Below are 19973 nucleotides of genomic sequence, written 5' to 3'. Positions count from 1 at the left end.
GAATCATTCACCAAGCATTCCATTTATCATCATGCATGTTTCACTTCCAACATTTATCACTCTTATTGCATTCAGCAACCATCTTCAACTCATACAAAACGTTCCATAATTCAAGCCTATTCACTATTCACTATTCATAAATTTTTCAATGACTTGCTCAAGAGCAGAAATCTGTTCTCTACATCCTTTGCCCAGTATAAAGCTGCACTGCGCTTCCCCTATTTTGTTCATTGTCTCTTCTTGCATCCTTTCACTCATAATTCTGTCATGCACTTTTCCAAATATATGTCACCCTATTATGCAGGGGAGAAATAACAACATTCTTGCAATCATCAGGCAGTCTTTACACTTAAACAAGTTGCACAGATACCCCATAAGCAAAGCATTCCCATATTTTGACATTTTTACCTCTACACTTGCAACTTTAGTATTTTCAGCCCTCTCACAGCATTTATGACTTCCTTTTCATTTATTTTTTACCTTATAAGCATTTGTTTTAATTCTACACTTCAACAAATAACTATCATTTGCATATAAATCTCTACAACACTCCTTCGGGTATTTTCTCACCTATTTCACCCCAAATCATTTCACCATTTCCATCCTTAATTCCATTCATTCTGTTGGAATTTCTTTACTAAACCCTTTTTAATTAACTCTAAAACAATTTTTATTTGCATGAAAAAAACTGTACTTTCACTATCTTTTTAAATTGTTCTATACTCTCTAAATTCTTAGTATCTATAATTTTCCTAAGCACTGACCGGCTAAGTACTAATAGTATTTATTGTTGAATAAACTTTATTAGTTTTTGTTAAAAAAAATTTCCTAATATCAAATCAAATCAAAATTATAAGTCTAATATGAAGCAAAAGCTATCAGTATCCATTGAAATTCAACCTGAGAGTCTCGAATTAGATTTTAACAAAGGCTTCAAGGAAGCAAAATTCTAAGCTTATTATTGCAAGACTCCTCTAAAGATTTTCATGAAAAAAATCCTCCTATGACTCTCTTATAAACAAAAAACGACCATCATCCATAAAAATCTTACCTGAGCACATTAAATTTTAAAAGAGACTTGTCCACCTAAATATTTTTTTAAAAAATGGTTCCAAGCCAAAATGGTAATAGCAATATGAAGGAAAAAATAGCACTATCTATAAAAATTTAAGCTGATTTTTATGATGCTCATTTTTAGCATGGACTTCAAAGAAGCCTAACCCTAATCCTAAACTTATCTCCATTGAAATATTTCTTCAGATGCTTCTATTGGTTCAAATATTGCAATCTGTCTGTTAACCAGAATGAGCTGACTCAATAATATAAACTATGCTGAGGTTATTGCATTACTAATTGGTTTGCTTCCAAGTCCTATATAAAGTGATGGTTGTCACCCTTAAAAGTCCTACATGGCTTAGTCCCTAAACATCAAGAAGACTCTCTGTCCTACCCAGATTTGGTTGGTCTTTAGTTTGCTGTCTCTGAGGAAAGGAAAGTGGAAGGCTCCAATCACAGAGGAGGTGAAGAGGTGGCAATCCTACAATGTGTCTTCTCAGTGGCCATCCTTGCCCTTTGAAACACCCAACTTTCCAAGAGAAGGAATGTTCCCAACTCGCAGGCCTTCAAGGAGTCTGTAAACACCTTTTTATTCAGTTGATCATCTAGGTGATGATCACACTTGAGCTGCCTTAAGTTGGTTACTCAGATTTGTTTTCATTGCATTATAAACAGTCTCTCAAAAATGGGTGCTCTGTAAATAATTATTGTGTATGTATGTATGTGTATATGTCTGTGTATATGTATGTATGTATGTATGTATATGTGTATACACAAACACTGTGTGTGTGTATGTAAATGTGTATTTGTTTGCAAATTGTTTTTTATGGGTTATGCATTTGTATGGTTTTGCTTTTTTAGAAAAGATTCATGAAAAGAAAAATTGATTGTACCTTCATTACCGGCTGGGCAAAATACTTAGCACTCCAATCACAAAACCCTGTCTGCATTGCTGCTGACATGAAATTTTTGGGACCCACAGTATCATCAGTATCATCAGTTATCTATTAAGGAGAAAAATATATGCACTTTAGTTACGGAATCTACATGGCTTCTTTCTCATATAAATTCAATGTATCATTAGTTGCCATACTAATAAAAATCCTGTTCATGATAAACAAAGATTGCTAGCTATGGTTTCAGATAGAATTTGTGACTTCCATATCATCTGAAAGGTGGTTTTTTGAAAAGGCAACTGGACTTACTTGGTTTTTTCCGTTGAAAACATTTCCCTTCTTGTGCAAAAAGCTTATTCAGAACTGAAGAAGCATCTTGGATGAGCAGCGAAACATTTTCAAAGAAAAAAACCCAAAAAAGTCCAGTTGCCTTTTGGAAAAAACATATTTGGAACAACCTTGATCTGGATGATTGACAATCTCCATAAACACATTGCCTTAAAAAACACATTGCATATATTAAAAAAAGGAACTGTTATAGGTGCAAATTGAGAAATTCAGAATTCCTCTATTCTTTTGATGAAAAGAATAAAGGGGAAAAATCACTTTGATGGTCAATGTGTTAATTGTAACAATTTAAGGTGCTTCTCCTTATGCTGCATAATATAGGAAGACTCTAATAACACCAACTGACACTTTTCAATAGTTCATGGTAAAATTGTTGCATGTGAAAAAGTTCTTGGTTATAAACCATTAGTGGAAGTTTACAGATGTCTAAAACTAATAGATAGATAAATGAAAAATGCAGGAAGAAATAAAACAGGGAGAACAAAACCCTAACTAAGGAATAGAAATACTATTCAGGTGCATGTTGAAAGAACTGCTGCAAGCAACAGAAGTAGTATTTAGACTTATATACTGCTTCACAGTGTTTTACAGCCCTCTTTAAGTGGTTTACAGAGTCAGCATATTGCCCCCAACAATCTGAGCCTTCATTTTACCCGCCTCAGAAGGATGGAAGGCTGAGTCAACCTTGAGCCTGGTGAAATTTGAACTGCCAAATTGCAGGAAGCTGGCAGTTAGCAGAAATAGCCTGCAGTACTGCATTCTAACCACTGTGCAACCGCAGAAAGTATGGCCTTCTCACCTGATCTGGGCCTTTGTCAAACATTTTCCTTGTCCTGGGAAACTGGTGGGAGTGGGGAGTGTACTGCACTCCCATGTTGCCAACATTTGCAGGTCTTACGGATGAGATGTCCCGACTGACAGGCTGCTTTGTCACGTCATTGGTCAAACTAGAACTGCTGGTACTGGCAGTTGGTGGTGACCCTCTAATAATGGGAAATGAAAATAAAGACTGAAAATATGACGATTGCATTCAGAATTTTTCGTAAAGCAAGGCAAAAACTTAAATCTGTAGTAGAGTTGATTTTTCTTTAGCAACTCCTGCGGAAACCCTTTCCTCTACTTGCCACTTTGTTTATTCTTATGGATGTGTTTGTATTTGTGCATGGGCACCTTTGAGTTAGTTTTTGTTTCCAGGCAATTGCCTAGATTAGTTACTAGAGTTTTCTTGGCAAGATTTCAGAAGTGAATTGCTACTGGTTGCTTTCTAAGGCTGAAAGAGAGTGACACCAAGTCAGTTTTGTGCCTAAGTTGGATCTAGAACTGACAGTTTTCTGGCTTCTAGCCTAGTACCTTAACAATTAACCTTAATTTTTCTAGGCAATAGTATTTTTAAGCTATAGTCCCTTCCCCTAGCCTTTGCCCTCCTCTCTCACTGTTCTTTGCCCCAACAAAATTGTTGGAGGAAAAATATAACCAAATAGGTGTTTTTGTAGATCTCAGTTTGGAGCAACAAAGCCTCTTTATTTTTTCCCCAACACAGGAATGAATCTATCTGCTGAAAAAAACACGTGCATTTTATAAGGCCTGAAAGTTCAGTGCATAATGTAAGTGGCTCCCAATGTATCTGCCACCTTTATTATATGACAAAGATCTTTCTGGCACAAAGATGAATGTATTTCCATCCTGACTCTTAAACTGAGTCATGAGCAGTGTTGTTTATGCTTCCTTTGACTAAAAGCTTTAGTACTAATGGGGAATGAATCAGAGTTAATTCAGAAGGACTCTTGAGGTGTTGCAGTCTTCATTGCAAACACTACATTAGAGGGACATTAGATAGGGAAAGAAAAGTTATTCTTAAAGGCTCTCACAGAAAAAAAAACTTGTAAATAAACAAGTGGTTTCAAATAAGTTGCACAAAGAATAGTATCTGTACAATACACACCTTTTAAATTAGGATATGGTACAGGATCAAACATATAGGCAACTTACCCTACTTGATGTATGTGCATGCCTTTGTTAGTAGGACTGGCTGGGGCGGAATGCGTGACAGAAGATGTGTCAAGGATGCGCTGAGGGCGGGCATTTACAGTTGCCTAGGAAACAAAAAATTAACAAGTGAGAGAAACAGATGCCAACCTCTGCTTAGTATGATTTTTACATTTGGAAATAAAGGGAAGGAGATTCACTCTCCAGCACTACAATAATGTTATACTACTGCATGCCTATCAAAGAAGAATCTAGCTCATACTACCTACCCACCTCCAAGATTCCACTTTAATATGCTACTTTAGTCTCGATACCATGTTAATAGTTGCAATAAAACCTTGAGACCATTTTTAAGGTAAGAAATCACTTTAAGACCAAAGTTAGTAAAACATGACAATAATGTCAAAACCTGACCCTGTTGCCTAAATCTAAGAACCTTTCCATATCAACTTTTTTTCCAGAAGAAAGAATAATTCACAAACAGATGAAATAGAGTAAATAATATTTTAACAATAGAATAATCTGTCAAGGCCCATAGAATCAAACATTCCCAGTGTGCTCGGGGTGAAAAATTACTTTATGATTCAAAACCAGGGCCCTTTTTCTTGAACTTCCCTTGAGATGCTCGGTTGGTGTGTTGCATTAGCTTCTGATGTAATAAGTAAAATGGAGCAACAAAATAAATAGGACACTTCCTACAGTTCCCCAAAGATATAAGGATAAATCTCATTTGCCACTTCTTGAGATTTTGGGCAAAAGAAGAAGGAATGGAAAGAGAAGGCGTACAGCTGTGAAGTTTCTAATGCAGGAGAAACCTTCACTTATAGGAATCCATCAACTCAAAAGAGACCGTTGATGGCTATTAAGATCTCAGCAGTTGTATTAAAAAAGGTGTAAAAAGTAATCAACAAGACATTTGGGAACCTGCAGAAATAAATAGCATAATCAGGAGACAATGTTCTAAGAGTATCTGCATTTGCTCTTTACACCCAGTGCTGCTGAGGACACCCAAACAACTTCAGCGCTTATGGAACAGAGCACTTATTATTTCTCCTCAAGCACTCACTGGCTGCATGGGCCTTGAAAATGGCTTGTTTCTCTTGACATCTCCAATCCACTAGATGGGTTTTTTTTAAAAAAAATGCAATATGCCATCAAGAAAGAAAGAGCTGTCTCTCCCCCACCCCCCCACTCTAAGTATGTTATGGCCTTGAGAGGATGAATAATTTGTGAATCTGCAGTAATACAATACAGTATAACTTATGCAAGCTGTAGCTTTTCTAACTAAAGTAGTAAGAAAAGCTACAGCTTGCATAAGTTATATCTGGAGGTCAAACTGACTTTGTCTTCTGAAAAGCCAATTGTAGAATTGCTTGGCAACAAGTTCTAGGTTTATTACATGTTTTTCTTAATCAGCTTTCTTTTGTTAAGACTATATATTCAATCATAAAATGTAATATAATTTGATCATCTTCTATGGCTAGGAAAAAAAAGGTTTCTTCCCCATATAATTGTTTTAAGCAGCTTGGAATGCCAGCTCATTTTTAAATAACTACAAATTATACTGGAGTTAGCTACTTCCTCTCCTCCCTTTGATTCAAAGTCAGTTGTGAAAGGTTAGTTATATTAATTTATATAGACCACAATCTAGCAGATGGGTAAATTTAGCAAATCTACATTTGTAAAGAGATAATGAGATAAGGAAATTTATCTCTTTAAACTCCCCATTGATAGAAACCGTATCAATTTTTGTTGTTCTGCCAACCAATCTCTAATTATGGCCCTGGTAGAAAGTAGGCATTCTAGGTAGGTTTTTAGTCATGGGAATCTAAACCTTCCCATGGGCCCTTAACATGCAGCCAGAATAGAGTTATAAGGGGAGGAAAATATACTAGCCTGAAGCTGATGCATTTAGTTTCCCTCAAATCCCTTGAAATGGTGATAGCAGTTGGATCACCACCAACCATTATCATTGGGACAAAAAGGGGTTAATTCCCAGTTCATGTATATTCATGAAGAGAAAGAAAAATGAAGAGTTAGTTTCCAGATACCTTCTGACAAACATGTGCATTCCAGCATGATAGTAATTTCTCTTTGGCAGCTTTCTACTATCCGGTTCCATTAAGGATATAATTTGTAATACTGTAATTTTCCTCTATGTACTTACTTAACCTCGTTGCAGCTATTAACCAGCACAAGAGAATATCCAAAACTAATGTCAGGGTAGTTAAGAAAAGTACATAAAGATAAAAAGTTTGGGCTAAAAGATAATATTAAACCAAAACATGCTAAAGCCTATAAATATGCAACAAGAAGTTAAAATAAGCTGTATAATATAAAATTTGAAATAGCAACGACAAATAGAATACTTCTATGAAATCTATATAATAAACCTGAACAAATGAAATGCTTTCCTTTTAAATCTGGATGCAACTAGATCTCTTGGGTCTCACTGAATTCTCTGTAAGTGCAACTAAATATCACTAATGGATACCTTGTGCTAGAAACACAAATATTTATTCTGATTTTAATAAAACTACCATCACCAGTTTTGTTCCTTTACTCTTTGAGTTTTCCCAATCAGTATTATAATGTACATAATAGATTAATGTATATATTCTATCTCTCTTTCCATCCATCCATCAACATATCTTTGTACAGTATGTGTGTCTATCTGCATTCAATTTTTCACACCCAAAACACAAAGTTGATGATTGTGGCAAAGGGACCAATGAGTTCTTTGATATTCAGATAAGGATAGGGTGAGAGATCATTCTCTCTGGCTCAAAAACAATAACTATGAGAGGGTCCTTGGAGTCCTAGTGAACAATCACTTAAATATGAGCCAGCAGTGTGCAGCAGCCACCAAAAAAGCTAATACCATCCTTGGTTGCATAAACAGAGGCATAAAATCAAAATCCCATGAAATATTAGTACTACTTTCTAAATCCTTAGTACGACCACACCTGGAATACTGCATTAAGTTTTGGTCATTACATTACAAAAAAAGATGTTGAGACTTTGGAAAAAGTGCAAAGAACTAAGAGCCTGGAGACAAAAATAAATGAAGATCGGTTACAAGAATTGGGTATGATCAGTCTAGAGAAAAGAAGGAGTAGGGGTGACATGATAGTAGTATTTCAGAGTTTGAGGGGCTGCCATAAAGAAGAGGGGGTCAACTTATTTTCCAAAGCACCAGAAGGCAAAACACAAAACAATGGATAGAAACTAATCAAGAAGAAAAGCAACATGGAATTAAGGAGAAACTTCCTAAAAGTGAGGACAATTAACCAGTGGAACAGCTTGGCTTCAGAAGTTGTAGGTGCTTTATCCCTGAAGGTTTTTAAGAAAAGACTGGACAACCACCTATCTGAAACGGTATAGGGTCTCCTGTTTGAGAAGGGGTTTGGACTAGAAGACCTCCAAGGTCCCTTCCAGCTGACAGACCAAGATAGTGATTTAGAAAAGGATGTTTCACTAGATCTAGTAAACAAACTGGCAGAGACTTTAACATTTAAAAGGAAATAAAAATGACAAGCCAAGAGAGTAACCTAGAAATTTTTTTCCTACTTGATTTACTAAAGAGACTTGTTAAAGCCTTGAAGAATTGGGACAAAGAAAAAAATGAAAAGAAATCAGATCTTATGACACTGAACTAAAGACTAGGGCTGTTAGAAGTAAAAGGAAGGAATATGAAGTTGATTTATTTGATCACGGTTAAAGTAAGGTATGTTGTTACCTCTGACTACATTATATATTGACACCAAGACTAAAAAGTTGATGTTTTATGGATTTGTTTATAGATAAGAGATAGGATATAGGATGAAAAGATAAATGTAACATTTAAGAGAGAGTAAGTTACTAAATTTGTTTATACTTGTAATTAAGGCTGGAAGTCACATTTTTATACATTTTCTTTCTTTCTTATATTCTTTTCTGTTTCTTCTCTTCAAACTTGGGTTTAAATATTAAAATCACTGTCAATTTAGCACTTTAATTATGCACACAACAATGACAGTTCAGAGAAACACTCTAATAACATCTAAGCAGAAGATGCTGGTATCTTCAGATAATTTTCACATATTTTATAATTGTCTGCTGCCAATTACAAAATGAAGAAAAATTTACAAGAAACCCCAAATTACACAAAACATTGATGATCTCATACTTGAAATCTCATATAAACGCTCTAAAATATTATATTTCCCCATTTTTTACATGTTAGAAACACAACCCAGTCATGCTTCTAAAATCCATTTAGGGTGAATAAATCCTTTCCTAAAAAAACAATTGCTAAAACTGACTGATGGCTTGTTTGTTCAGTGGTGCAAATAACCATCACACGGCAATTGTGACTTTGATATTTTTTCAACATTAATTTATGGGGTACAGTTGTTCAAATACCTTTTTATATAGGATAACATTCAGATATTCATCAAATGCTTAGCTTTGTACTGCTTCCCCCTTTCAGTTAAGCTATACTGTACCATTTTTCTATTATCTTATTTATAGAAAATGCATAATGCATTCTGGATAGGATCCAGAAATTCTTATGCTGGCAGAAAACATCAATTATCAGCAGGGTAAAAGACTCTCTGAATAAGTATGCCACATGTAAAACTTCACAATTTATTTATCCAACATAATGATATAAAAGCCCAAAGAAAAAGAAACAGAGAAAGTGAGTAGCAACTGAATAATTAGAGGCTGTTGAAATACTTGGCCATAAAGTAGCTTATTCCAGTGCTATTTGCCAAATCTCAGATTTTGTGATTACTCTCTTCTGTATCAGTCTGCTAATTTCAAGGCCACCAAATCTTGACCTGTCAAACATTTGACAAGCATACAGCATAGCTATTTAAGTGCCTATATAACTGCTATGAATTTTCCTTATGAAAAGAGGGAGCAAGGATATTTATCTAACTAAAAAGTTGAATTCCACAAAAATAAGGTACCAATGAAAGCATAAATATAGGATTTGGAAATTAGTTTCCTTCAGGAATATTAGTTTCCCAATCTTATCTGGTGCATGATTCCCATCAAAAAATTGTAATGATCTGCAATGTTTATAAGGTTAGTGGGGTGATCTAGGGTGGATAGTTAATTACTCGGTGTGTTTTGGGGAAGGAAACAGCCCCAAGGAACAGGAAGAGGATATAAAACCAAAACATATATTAAACATATTATAATATGGATATTATTATATAATTTTATTATTTTTCATTCTCCCCTGATGCCCTCTAGCCAATGTAGACTGCTAATTTTTTGAAGAGAATAAAACTCTTTCAATTTAAGTGCAATTATTTAGCCCATGACTATATGTTGAAGGCAGGATATAGGAAGTCATTGACTTATGACCACAACTGAGCCCAAAATTTATACTGCTAAGCATGGCAATTGTTAAGTGAATAATTGCCCATTTTACGATTTTTTTTTGCCATGGTTGTTAAGTGAATCCGGTTTCCCCAATTGACTTGCTTGTCAAAAGCTCCCAGAAAGGTTGCAAATGACAACCCCAGAACCCCAGGATGCTGCAATCATTGTAAATATATGTCAATTGCCAAGCACCTGAAGTGGGGATGCTTATAAGTGTGAGAACTGGTCATAGATCACTTTTTCTTTCAATGCCATTGTAACTTTCAACAGTCATTAAATGGAGGGTTGTAAGTCGAGGATTACCTGTATAAATACAAAGAGATAGTTAACGGAACAAATTTATTGAAAAAATCCTATCGCAGATTATATGACAAACTCACTATCTGATAAAATTATCTCAAAATGCTGTCCAAAAGAATATCCATTTGCATATTGTTCACCCAATAACTGCCCCCTCCCCCAAAATTTACCTTGTAAGCAATGCTGTTCAGCACTTTCATAGCCAGGTCTGAAACATCAGGGTATGGATCAGCAGCCAAGTGTAAGAGGACTCTCCAAATTTGGGTATAAATACTATTGAAAGACACCCCTGGAAACAAAGAGGAATAAAGCAAGAAAATATGCCTGAGTGGAATTCAGTTGCCAAATTGTCATTTTATATGATGATCCCAGGATGTTGACAATATATCAGACTTAATTGTAAATAAACAAAAATAAGATCATATTACTATTAATATGCAGTGTTTGTAACATGTTATAGGCTGAGATAAATGCTTAACGCACAAAGGTAGGCTTATAGTAGTCCACTTTTGATTATCAATGCATCGGTGGTCTAATTCATACATAATCACACAATTATGTGATAAACCAAACAATTGTTTTGTTTTTGGTTTAGGGTGACTTCCTGCAATGGTCTTATTGCAATATATGCAGACCAGGTTAGTACAGCTTGTTCAACAGAGTGGTGGATTTTAAAAAGCTAGATCTGCTGTTAGAGTTTAACCACAGTATTGTCTGTACATGAAATCAAGAATTTGAAGATGGATATAAATGATTGAAGCTCAAATCTGAGAAAGCCATTTCAATATTTTTCTTCTTTTGATGTGCCCCTCCATTGGGAAAAATAACAGTTTAGATTACTCTAGACTAGAGCATCTAAATAACATCAGAAACTAGAGCTATTCTTTCTTAACCCAAGATAATCATGCAAACAAGCCCTAAATATGGTGATCTTCAATAGCAGCCAACAAAGTTCCTATTCTATATAATTTTCCTAATTCAAATGTAAAGCCTCTTTTATTCCCCCATGAAGCCATTGACCAAATGTGTTTTTTAATTTAACTATGCATTCCATATGAAGAGGTAATTTACCAGCATTCAAATTCATTTGATAATTTGGAGTTCTGCTTTTAACAGAGAAGGAGAAACATTTTCTATCCAACTTTTTTACATGTTTATTTAAAATGATTCTAGGTGTTTCATTTTTCTTTTTTTCCAAGCAAAAATAAACAAATTTCTTACCTTTCCTCATAACTAACCTTTTTTTTACAGGCTTGCAATTATTTGTGTAACTTTTCCCAGCTCTGGAATATGCACTGACCAAATGTAGTCAGGTAATGAATTTAGAATAAGGCAATCGCATTATGCTTTCTGATTTTGATCTTATCACTAAGCCACATTATTAACAATCCCAGGGGGAAATTTGTAGTAATGCCACAGTAACTGAAATTAAAATCCAGCAATATTTTGAAAACTAACACACTTATTATGCCACAAACTTTAGTGAATAAGAATCTATTGTGATACATTAAATAAATGGTAAGAAGTCAGAAAGGAAATCTTTTTATAGTGGCCATTTACAACATGGTTTAACAGTAACCGGATCACTGGATCAACAGGCAATTTGTAACCATGATATATGACTTGTAATGGTCAGTGGAATTGGCGGTATTAAATATGATGCTAATTTTTTTGATAAATAATTGTTCAGGTGTTTATATAGTGAAATCTTACTTTTAATTTTCATTGCCCCAAAATTATCCTTCCCTTCCCTGCAGAAAAAGTTATTTTTGGCTTCTTTTCAACAAATGATTGCTTATTCAATTTATTTATTTAACATGTTTGTGTGGCCGCTGGTCTAAATAATGGAACTTTGAGTGGTGATCTAGCATATTGTAGACATGCAGGTGTCCACAATAGTTCCAATAGTGGGAAAACAGGCATTTTCCTCAAAGCTGAAACAATTGTGGATAATTACTAAGTGACTAATTTTGATGTCCATATATGTAAAAGTATTACTGGGTATGATATTTCACATAACATCTAATTCATTTTTTATGCAGAACAGTTGTGAATTGGGATTCCTCATTCATGCAATTAGAATGGTATTCACTGGAAATCAGTAGTTCCTCATCTGTATAATCTGAGAATTGAAGCCATATAATAAAACATCCCAAGATACTGTGGGGTGCCCATCTTGGTAAAACATTTTAAATCATTGTGAAAACAGGACAGAGAAATATCAAATGAGCTTTTCTACATGGGTAAGTGGAGTGGGTAACCTCATGTGATTTGTGTGCCATTTCTTGAACTAAATAAACATCAAAGCAGACTTTTGGGTACATTTGTTATTTTATGAGATCTTAGATTGTAGCTGGCATCTCATGCTCCTTTCCTACTTGGCACAATCTATTAAGGTCTTTTGTGTGTGTCAACTTGGATTCACTGAAAAAGCTTTGCTTTTGGTACCATATATGCACTCAGGGAGACACAAACAAGCAGGCAAAATGATGAAAGCCAAGAAGATGGCAGCTGTCAAGACATCAGGCAGCTTGTGCCACTGGAAGAGCATTTTCCACAGCTCCTTTTCCCCTGATCAGCATATTGCCTCTTCTACTTTTATTTCCATGCAGGAAATTATATAACCACAGCTGGGAAATCTCAGGTATTTGAGATTCCTTTGAAAGTTAATGAAAGACCAGAAGGGAAGGAAAAGAATCTTTCAATATTGCAATATTTTGTGTTAATGTGAACCAACATGTTTCTCTCAGGGCCGAGGAATAAAGAATGAAGAAAGAAAAATACCCGCACAAGACTTTAATGAATCTGATCCTTTAAAAAAAAAATCCACTGAAATTCCTCTTTCACTCATCAGCTGAAGAGAACAGAAGGAATTTCTATGAATTTTTAGATTCATTGCTCTACTTCTTTATATATTATTTTCATTGAAAAAAAAATGGCTCACAGCCCCTTGAATGATGCATTCAAATTAGCTGCTTGCCAAGCTTGAACTGAGTCGGTGCACTGATGAAAAGAAATACTAACAGCAGGAGGGGGGGAAAAGCTCTATTTTTGCATTAGGGATTGTAATGATAAAAAGGGACTCAGAGACAAAGCACATGGGCAGAAGCATATGCACTAAAAGTGCATCTAAAATGACAGCTCTGTGGGAGTTCCAGTGAGGGTTCATGACAAACTAGACATCCCTAAAGGAACAAGGATGACACTGCAGCAGGATCAGAAGCCAGACGGTGAATTCTGGGCAGTAAAATCTCTCTGGAAAAAACAGGGATTGTGAAATCACCCACTTGTACTTTAGACAGGTGCCCCTTGGGGCTAGATGCAGAAACTGAAATTTTTGTGGCTGACATATGAGCCTAGGGATTTCAATCAAGCTTACCAACCATAATGCATAATGCTATATAAATAAATATATTGTTATCGCTCGTAACCCTTAATGGACTTTTGATGATTAGGACTGAATGATAAGGCTTTAAATATTTATTTATAGATAAGAAATGAGATATGGGAAGAAGTGGTCATTTGTTGTACTTTAAGAGAAAATGATGACCTATTAAAATTAATAAAAGAGATGAAATGTATTCAATTGACATAAATTATCAATTTTTAAAATTTTATTCAGAATTATACAGTAAACTAGAGAATATATTGAATGAAGATAGAGGCCTTTTAAAATAAAAATAATGTATCATATTTAGATGATACACAATATCAACATATATTTGCTCTAATACTTGAGGTAGAGATTGAACAAATAATTTTAAAAATAACAAATGCTAAAATACCAGGCCTAGATGAGTTTCCGATCAGACAGTATAAAACATTCATAGATCTTTTGGTACCAAAATTTTATCAAGTATGTGAAGAAATATTTGATAACAGAATTTTATCATTAGCATTTAACCAGGCTTCTATTACAGTTTTACCAAAGCAGGTAAGATCATATTCAGTGTTCTAATCAGTGGTGAGCTGCAACCGGTTTAACAACCAGTTCAGTGAGCGTGTGCTTCACGTTCAAAAACTGCCCATTTTAAGCTTAAAATCTTACCTTCTATGTCAGTGCTGGTGAGTAAAACAGCTGAGGCACGGCAATCTACTGTGCTGCGTGAATCAGCTGAGCTAAAAAACAGGGAAATATAGGACAGGAAAGGGCAGAGGTGGCTGGGCAGGGCAAACTGCTCACCGGAACTACCGGTTCACTAGAACCTGTCCAAACCCGTGACAGCCCAGCACTGGTTCTAATTATCATCCTGTCTTGTTGATTAACTTTGATAAAAGATTTTAACAGCAGTGTTAGCAAATGGATTGTAGCAAGTGATATTTTTGTTGCTAAGAATGATCAAGCAGGATTTATAAAAATTAGGAAGGTAGCAAATAACTTTAGGTTAGTTGTAGATTTAATAGACATGAATAAAAATAAAGATCTATTTGCAATTTTATCATTGGATGCTGAAAAAGTGTTCGACAAAATGGTTGCTATATTAAACGGATTTAGATTTATTTTGGAATTCATAAAATGGATTAAGATATTATATGGGTCACCTACATCTAAAGTGAAAATTAATGGTATGTTTTCTCCTGCCTTTCCACTGTTTAGAACAGGGCTGTCAAACTCCCGGCTAGCGGGCCGTTTGCATCATGTGCTGGCCATGCCCACACCTGGTTTAGTGAAGGGGAAAAAAGTCCCGATATGCACGTGACGCTGCCATGACGATGTGGGTTTGACACCCCTGGTTTAGAAGAACAAGGCAAGGATATCTCTTCCATCCATGCTGCATGGAACTCTTGTGCTAGATCTAACTCTATGGAGTAATAAACAACTCAGTTGAAATCTGAGTTAAATCGGTTTAACTTGCAGATGACAATCTTTTGTTTATTTTTAAACTTCGTATTATTATCCCAGTATTTATGCAAAAAATAAGGGGCCTTTAGTAAAATAGCAAGATACTCTATGAATTGGTCCAAATCAGAATGCAGGTAAAAATTTGGTTACCCATCCATTTAAGGAATATCGATTATGTATTTATATCAATTCTATTAAACATATAGCAAATCCAGAAAACCGAAACCTCCCTCATTAATTGGTAATTACATTTTCTGTAAAGATATTTTTGGAATTGAACAACCCATAGGAATTTTGTAAACAAAGAATTTATTTTTTGAAAATATTGTCCAGATGTATAAATTGGAATTCCTCTCAGAATATGAATTAATCTGACAATAATATTCATTTTGACATTGTTCACCTTTCTCACAGGGTAAGGTCTAATGATTCCCATCTATTGATATCTGAAGAATCCCCTCCTTTTTCTTTATATTACTATTGTTAGAAGTCATTTTAGTATTAAGTTACTCAGTTCTATTCTTTGGTATAGGAGTTGTGGTGGCACGGTGGTTAGAATGCAGTATTGCAGGCTAACTCTGCCCTGCCACGAGCTTGACCTTGATGGGACTCAGCCTTCCATCCTTCTGAGGTAGATAGAATGACGGCCCAGACTGTTGGGGGCAATATGCTGACAAAGAAAATGCTGTAAAGCACCATGGAGCAGTGTATAAGTCTAAGTGTTTTTTCTATTGCTATACCCATACCTAGATATTTTTCTTTACTGTATTATTTTTTTTCTTTTCTAGATTTTTTCCTTTTTTTCTGTATGTTTTTTTTATTTTTAGTAAAGCTTGTATTAGCTCTTACCTTTTTAATTGTAACATTTAATAAAAATTATATAAGAATGGCAGTTCTGTAATTAGCTGGGTCAATTCAAAATTGGTTAAATGGGCCTTACAGTACAGAGAGTTGCAAAACAATTTGTTTTTAACAAGAACGCAAGAAGTAAATAGCCCTTCTTTGGTGCAAGCTTTTAATTTTACATTCAGCTATGCATGGCCCTTTATTCAATTTAACAGCTGCAATTAGGACACTTCAAGTGGCTTGCATTTTTCAACCCCTTCAGTTGAAAGGGGCCTGGCTGAATGGTACACACATATAAGTTAGAGCAGCTGCAGTGCCATTTCTCTCAGATGCCTGGCTTACTGAGACTGAAAGCTGCGGGAATTCACCATAATTTGCAGTTGTGATGCTTGTGCCAAATTTGTAAATTGGAGGGTTCAGAAATGAGCTCCTCTCGTTCAGGAAAGCTTAGTCTAAGTTAAACTTGCTGGGTAAAGCTTTTCTTCTTTATTTACCCTTTGATGTAGACCCTACCTTTCTCTAGGAGCTTTAAGCATAGTATGTACCACTTCTTCCCCCATTAGTCTTTCCCAACATTTTCTGCTACTCTTCTCCCTTTCAAAATTAATCAGGGAGGAGATTAACTAGCAACAGGGAAAACAGATTAACTAGCAGCAGATGATAGGTGGTTGATCTTTAAGTTCTTTCTCTGACCTTGGCAACAAAGAGATTTATTCAGTTTTAATTTCCTGTTTGAATATACCAAGCCAGGAGGAAGCAACAGTTAAAAAGACTCAGCAGCATTTCTAAGAGCACAATGGAAGATCCAGAGCCATCATGCCACCAGGAACAGTGAGAATTTTCTCTGCTTCCAGCTGATGCTCCTCCTAAATAGGTATATATATGGAAGGCAGCAGGAGGGAAAGGGGGGAATAGGATTTTTCTGTGTGTGAGATCTCATAAAAGGCCCAGGAAAAAAGAGGTTGCTGCTAGCCTTTATGGCAATCAATGACTGAAAAATTTATGCATCTGAATGAGCAATGTAAAACAAGCTTTCTATAAATCCTTCAGCTATCTAAAAATATATCTTCAATCCTATGCTGTTGCATTAATGAGTATGTTCTCTTATATCATGTATATTTTGTAATATGACAGGTAATTAAAAAAAGGACTGCAATGCTACAGAGATTAAATGATTAAAACATTCTGACTGACAAAAATAGTGCCCCGATTAATCAATCACATTTCCTTTTTTTAATGTAGTAAAAAAAACAACACAATGGTTGTACAAAAACTGCAGAATGCCATTTTATTATTTAAACCTCAGAGGTGGTTTGAAAGAAGGTGAGGGAATTCTTCATTATAATCTCTCTTTTAATATGCAGTTTTTAAATTTTTCTCAATTGTTTTATTTAGTTAACCAACTGAATAAGATTTCTTTTGTTGGAAAATAATCCCTAAAATTTTATTTTAGAGTTCACTTTCTTAGTGGGGAAAGAGCTTGTGAAGTGATTCAGGAGGGAGGGGTGTCACTTAAGTTTTTGAATAAGGGGAGAGGGCTATAGTAGACAAGGCAAGGATAAAAACTGGTACTGACATAATACCTGAGAACAAGGCTAAACATTTGCTTTTTCTTTCTTTGGTACTTCTTGGATGGGGCTGGGATTATTCTTTGCTGTTTAAATGTTAATTGCATTGCAGCTTTGATGCCTATTTACCGAAAACAATGAATCATGACCAAACTGTACAGAGAGTTTCAAGGATCACAAATCAAATGGTGGCAGCAAAAGTGCTGGACTTCAGCCAGAGAGATGGGAATTAAAATCCCTCCTCAGTCCCAGTGCCCAAGGATTCTCTCTGGCAAATCAGCATTACAAAGGTGGAGAAAATAAGAATGCATGTGACATGCAGCCCTGGGCTTGTTGAGGAAGGACAAGATATTTTAATGATAATAACAAAAAGTTTGTACAATTATTAATGCTCTCCTTTATCCATTTCTTTTTTTCTTACATCAAAACTTCAGAGATCAAAATTTCAGTCACCAAACAGGGACGCTGTTCTGTAAACATCACTGGGAAGTACCCTTTCAGGTAAATTCCTGAAATTTATTCATTTGTTTTTATACCAATTCACATCTTCATTATCTAGGTGGTTTCATTTTCAAGCTAAACTGCAGTTAAGTATGATGTCTGGACATTCATGAACATGAAAAATAGTTTCTATATTTTTTAAATAAAGCGATTTAATAGTGACACAAACATAGTGGTTCAAGACAACTATGGATTGGTGAAAATCAGGAACAACAACATTTGGAGAGCTGTATATTTTTCATCTCTTAATATTTAGAATGACAATGAGAGTTTCAGTATTGAAAAATGATTTCCTCTGATTATTAACAGTAATTTCTTACTAATCCTTACTTTTTTCCCAGTCACACTAAGATCAAGGTTTAAAGGGAATGCTATTTCATCATAGGCTCAACTGAGCCTGTGGTGCCCAAAGTGCAGGATGTTGTTTTTCAACCAAGTAATTCTAAGGTAAGCTGCATTTTTGATGTCTGATCTCAAAAAGCTCCCTGTGTTGTGCATGTTAAGGAGGAAGGATTAGATATTATTATTTAGATGGATAACCATCAGTAAATAATGGAGCTGCAGGATTGACTGGGAATTTTAAAAAAATTCCTGGAAGAAAACAATGCCAAAACCATTTCCAAATTGTTTGGCAAGAAAATTATATGGATGTATCCATGAAGCCGACAAGAATTAAATACAAGTTGGCAGAGGATTTTACATTTCCTTTTTCTCTTTCCAGTTTTCCTCTCAAACTCCCTGCTACTTCTTTCTAGCACATATCACTTAATTATATATATATCCTTTTGGCTGTCCTTGATTTCTTTCTTGGGAACTGCCGTTTCCTATGCCAGGGAACCCATCACTGTCTATGATTTTTTCATTCTTAATATTTCAACTTCTGATTCTGCTTCCTCCAAGACACTGTTATTGCTCTCTCTCCTTTGAAGCATATTCTAATAGTTGTGGCATTCCTACAAGTGTGATCTAATCAGCTTTTGCCTATTCACTTGCCCACTGCATTTCTACCTCTGACATTGGAAACCCACTACCCTTTACAGTACATCTCCAAGTATTGTAGAGCCCTTAACCATTGTTTCAGACCTTAATACTGTCTTGCTTTCTTCTTTGCCTTGGTTCCAACTTTGTTGTGATTGCACTCATGATTCTCCTCCAATAAGCTCCTTGGCTTTTTCTTTTGACCTCTCTGTCTTAGGGCAAACTCTCCAATGAACTGTATTACTGCCCTTATCAAAATCTATTCTGTCTCCCCTTGATCATCATATCCTTTTCAAAACTGCAACAACCTGAATTCAAAACATTTTCCTGTATTCTGTTACTTTATTCTCTAATGATATCCATCCTATTGATCCCATGATAGACGTGCTCCAATTTTCAAGCTTAAGCACACATAACTAAAATAATTAATATCATTTCTTTAATTACTTTGCTCCTCCAGCCCCTTTTCCTCTCCTGCAGTGTGTTACATGTTCAATTTGAAACTCCTTGGGATCTATATTCTTTTATTCTCCAAGCCATAGATCTGTGACCCCTTTTTAAGCTGGACCTTCACTTGACCTTCAAGTGGTATGCTGGGGGGATGCATAAAGAACTGGTGGAGCTAGCATAAAACTAAATCTGATTTGGTTTCAATGTAATTAAAATTAATATATTGAATATTCTTCTCCCTTCTGTCTCATCAGAAAGTACAATTTCTGGTAATTTCAGGAGGAGGTCTGCACTAAAGCTTGTTGTTAATCTCTAAGCGCCAGGCATAATGATACTAATTCCATAATTTTAAAGATGACAAATTAATGTGTTATACTGTAATTGGGAGAAGATTTTCATATGCTAAAGCATCAGGTACAGGATCTGTTCGTATGAAACAGCCTTATATGGTGTAAGATATATCTATCTCTGGGCAATACCCAGAGCCATTAGAGCGGGAAGGCAGGGGATGCTGCGGGTCCTATCCCTGAGTGAGATACATCTGGTGGAACCCAGAAGAAGAGCCTTCTCCATGGTGGCTCCCTCTCTCTGGAACATCATTCCCCCAGAGATTAGACTGGCCCCCTCAATAATACTCTCTTCCAGAAGGCACTGAAGACCTGGTTCTTCCAGCGGGCCTGGGGAACCTAGAGCGGGATGGAGCCCACCAAATGGCTCATGTGATCTGCTGTCGTCAGAGCGGGTGTGTGTGAATTAGGGGGTGATCTTTTATTTATTTATTTTCACATATTGTTCTATTGTATTATTAACAATTTATTTATTTGA

The 19973-nt window shown here is 35.5% G+C and overlaps 1 protein-coding gene and 1 long non-coding RNA gene across 11 annotated transcripts in view; one reads left to right on the top strand and one right to left on the bottom strand.

The window, feature by feature from the left end:
* RPTOR (regulatory associated protein of MTOR complex 1) overlaps positions 1-19973 on the bottom strand; it is a 409502-nt gene that overhangs the window by 73696 nt on the left and 315833 nt on the right. For all 3 annotated transcript variants that reach the window (XM_026667263.2, XM_026667262.2, XM_087955978.1), the window contains 4 exons: positions 10133-10251; positions 4290-4393; positions 3100-3283; positions 1950-2060 (listed from right to left, as the gene is read on the bottom strand). In XM_026667263.2, the coding sequence (XP_026523048.1) occupies positions 1950-2060; positions 3100-3283; positions 4290-4393; positions 10133-10251 (518 nt within the window). The remainder of the gene's footprint in view (positions 1-1949; positions 2061-3099; positions 3284-4289; positions 4394-10132; positions 10252-19973) is intronic.
* LOC113411954 (uncharacterized) overlaps positions 16145-19973 on the top strand; it is a 31723-nt gene continuing 27894 nt past the window's right edge. For 2 of the 8 annotated variants that reach the window (XR_015747702.1, XR_015747701.1), the window contains exons 1-3: positions 16178-16525; positions 17656-17720; positions 18062-18167. This is a non-coding gene — a long non-coding RNA (uncharacterized LOC113411954). Of the gene's footprint in view, positions 16526-16893; positions 16975-17655; positions 17721-18061; positions 18168-19973 lie in introns of all 8 variants that reach the window. The other 6 variants (XR_015747698.1, XR_015747696.1, XR_015747700.1 and 3 more) reach the window with 6 other exon arrangements.

This window comes from Notechis scutatus, chromosome 2, assembly GCF_049901735.1.
Source record: "Notechis scutatus isolate UNSWTSFEM ecotype Mainland chromosome 2, rNotScu1.2, whole genome shotgun sequence".
In the NCBI taxonomy this organism is placed as follows: domain Eukaryota; kingdom Metazoa; phylum Chordata; class Lepidosauria; order Squamata; family Elapidae; genus Notechis; species Notechis scutatus.
This window is presented reverse-complemented; position numbering and strand designations above follow the sequence as displayed.